Source organism: Grammomys surdaster, unplaced genomic scaffold, assembly GCF_004785775.1.
Source record: "Grammomys surdaster isolate TR1022 unplaced genomic scaffold, NIH_TR_1.0 288435, whole genome shotgun sequence".
NCBI classification, from domain to species: Eukaryota; Metazoa; Chordata; class Mammalia; order Rodentia; family Muridae; genus Grammomys; species Grammomys surdaster.
In genome coordinates this window covers 10210-13811 of record NW_021625490.1, presented here as the reverse complement: position 1 = coordinate 13811, position 3602 = coordinate 10210, and the positions used below count along the sequence as shown (strand labels likewise).

General features: G+C 42.3%; 1 protein-coding gene across 1 annotated transcript; it reads left to right on the top strand.

Moving 5' to 3' along the window:
• Window positions 1-668: 668 nt before the first annotated feature.
• On the top strand, window positions 669-2785 carry LOC114616119 (C-C chemokine receptor 1-like protein 1). The gene has a single exon (XM_028761642.1). It carries the CDS (start codon window positions 730-732, stop codon window positions 1798-1800), a length of 1071 nt encoding a protein of 356 aa, XP_028617475.1. The 5' UTR covers window positions 669-729; the 3' UTR covers window positions 1801-2785.
• The last annotated feature ends 817 nt before the right edge of the window (window positions 2786-3602 follow it).

The window sequence follows — 3602 nt, the reverse complement described above, 5'->3', positions numbered from 1 at the left end:
GAAGGAAGGAAGGAAGGAAGGAAGGAAGGAAGGAAGGAAGGAAACTTTTTCAAGTGGTGACAAGGCCATTTGCCCTCTAAGAACATTTAAGAATATTTATTTATTGAAATCCATGAGGTTCTTGGGTTTACTACTCTTTGCCAAGACTATCCTTCTTTCTAGAGTCTTTGTGGAGACTTCAGAAGCAGTCACAGCATTTTGATTAGTGATTGGAAAGTCCAATAGCTGTAGGGCTGGGTTTGAGCATCCTCTGTTTCAATGCAAGCCCTCATTCTCACCATTCTGTGTCCTGGGGCACAGTTCCCGACACTGCACCCCTGAGACATGACCTATAAAATAGGAATAAAGTATATCCTCAAGAGGTTTTAAATACTAAGTCCAATGTCTAAAGCCCTTGGGTAGGGGTAGATCACTTAAGAATCTTCAGTTTGAAGAGGGCTGTGAAGTCCCCTTTTGTGTTGTTCTTACTCACCCACAGGTGAAATCACTGAGTAAATTGTTTACACACTTTTTTTTCTGTAACTCTATTAAATTACTAGTTTAATGTAGGTAGGAAGGATGTGAACACTCCTTTTCACCATTTCAACTTCAGGGTTTGGTAAACTCTAGCCACTAGCAAATAGTTCAATCGGTTGAAGAAATATAAGCATTTCCTTGTCTTTGTTTTCCAGAGTCCTACGTGTTTAACAGCAAAACAAATATTGTCCGTGTCCTGTAGAAGAATTTACAATGGAGAGTCCAGCTGTAACGGAGCCCTCCCACAACACAGATACCGAGGATAACTTCATACCTGCATTATTATGTTTCAGCATCAATGTGAGGGCATTTGGAATCACAGTGCTGACTCCCCTGTACTCTCTGGTGTTCGTCATTGGCGTGATAGGCAATGTCCTGGTGGTTCTGGTGCTCATACAACACAAGAGGCTTCGAAACATGACCAGCATCTACCTGTTCAACCTGGCTATCTCTGATCTGGTCTTCCTTTCCACATTACCCTTCTGGGTTGACTATATCATGAAAGGAGACTGGGTTTTTGGTAATGCCATGTGTAAGTTTCTGTCTGGATTTTATTACCTGGGCTTGTATAGCGACATGTTTTTCATTATCCTGCTTACGATTGATAGATACCTAGCTGTTGTCCATGCCGTGTTTGCCCTGAAGGCCCGGACTGTTACTTTTGGCATCATCAGTAGCATCATTACCTGGGTCCTGGCTACCTTGGTTTCTATTCCTTGTCTGTATGTTTTCAAAAGCCAGATGGAGTTCACTTACTATACCTGCAAAGCAGTTTTGCCCAGGAAAAGCCTGTCACGGTTTTTGAGGTTTCAGGCTCTAACAATGAACATCCTTGGACTAATTTTGCCTCTGTTGGCCATGATTATCTGCTACACGAAGATCATCATTGTTCTACACAGAAGACCCAATAAGAAGAAAGCCAAAGCCATGCGTCTGATTTTTGTTATTACACTTCTCTTCTTCCTCCTCTTGACTCCCTATTATCTGGCTGCCTTTGTTTCTGCTTTTGAAGATGTCCTGTTCACCTATAATTGTTTGAGAAGCCAACAGGTGGACCTGTCCTTGATGATAACTGAAGCACTTGCCTACACCCACTGCTGTGTCAACCCAATCATTTACGTCTTTGTGGGTGAACGGTTCCGGAAGTACCTCTGGCAGCTGTTTCGGAGGCATACAGCGGTATCCCTGCCAAAATGGCTGCCCTTCGTCTCCATGGACCGAGCACAGAGGGCCAGTGCCACGTCTCCATCCACAGGGGAAATTGAGGTCTCTGCTGACTTATAATTCGGACCCCTGGATGCCAACAAAGGCTCAGAAGAGAGTGAAAAGACAATGTGCCTCTCCAAGACAAATACAGACTGAGGATTCACTCTCTTGTAAAACAGAGGAACCTTGCGGGTAGCTTAGATAGAATGTTTGCCGTGATCTTCCTGTCAGAAAGGGGATTTATGAACAAATTGAGACAGTCCAGAGACAGGGACAATAGGTTCCAGAGAAGGTCTTAGACCCAACAAGAGGTAGGGTTTGTGCACTGCCAAACAAAGTGAACCCCACTCTCAGTGATTATGGAACCAGTTAAGTACACAATTGTGTGTACTCTGAACCTGGAAGTCAATGGCAGCTCACAGATGCCGCCTCTACATCTTGAAAACCCTGGAACTCAAGGTCAAAGTTTTTGAGACCTATTGAGGCACTGCTTTGTCATTTCAATAGGAACATCTTTAGAGAGATTTTCTATTTCTTAAAACTAAAGATTTCCAGCAAGTGAACAGGGAAGGCTACTCACCTTTCCTATTTATAGCCTTCTCCCTAAAGGGTCAGGCCTCTAAGTATATAATTAATGTAACATAATAATGTGTACTGCATATATTTATTATGTTACATTAACCTCCACCTCACCTTTCTAATCCTGCAGGTTCTATGTATCTAATCTGGAGTAATACTTTCTAATGCTTTGTCTTTACTTAATAGCAGGGGCAATACATGTTGTGTGAAATGCGTTCTGGAACAATTGTATCCTGCTTGACTTTGGACTTGGTTTACCTGATGATTCCATTTTCAGTGGCTGCCATCTGCTTACCTTGAGAGAGTTTACTGGGTTTGATAACTCCATTTACTGATTTTATATCAGGCTGGGAAGTGATAGACTTTTATTTTCTAGTGCTTCATTCCTCTCGATTACTTCCCTCCCTGTGATATCTATGTATTCATTTGTCTTACTCTATGCTGAATAGAAATCCTTAATTTTGGTGTAATAAATTTCATCAACTTTTTATTTGCTTCTGCTTTTTAAATATTGTTTGAAGGCTTCATGGGCCCATGTAGGAGGAGCTAAGGTGGGAGGAGTTAGGAGAGGAAGAGGAGGAGTAAGGAGGAGAGGAGGAAGAGGAGGAGCTAGGAGAGGAGGGAGAGAGAGAGAGAGAGAGAGAGAGAGAGAGAGAGAGAGAGAGAGGAGATGGAGGTGGATGTTCACGTGTCTGTAGCAGTCAAAGGTAGTTGGTATATCTAGGTTGGGTATTGGGTTACACTTCTGATTGTATGAGCATCTTGTTATTAATCATTATCAAACATATAAAGCCTTTGATTGACCTTTAAGCATTAGAGTCTCATTCTCTTACTGGGCCCACATGGATGGCGGAATGGTCTGGGCAATGTCCAGCCTTGTGGAGACAGCATAGAAGATTGGCAGAGCCATCTCCCATACTGGTGTCTCGTGGGTGGCAGGGCTGGTGTTTCTGGCTGCTGCCCGCACATGGCCTCCGGCTGAGAAACATGGTGGCTGAGCCACTGCAGCTTAGATAGTTGGCTTAACCAGAGGCCAAGATTAAATAATTACTACAACAGGCCCATCTTTTCTAATTTGTCCAATATTTTATCCCACTGCTGCAATATTTCACTTTTTTAAGACTTTCAACCTTACATGTAACTGCAGCAATTTGCTCAATTTCTCAGAGATTAAATATTGTTAATTAATTATTATTAATAATTATAAATTAATTAATCTTTGAAGTATAGGTAGTAGTGGCCTGATGAGATTGTCACTAAGAATAACTGACAGCACACACAAAGCACTGAGGTGAGTGTCT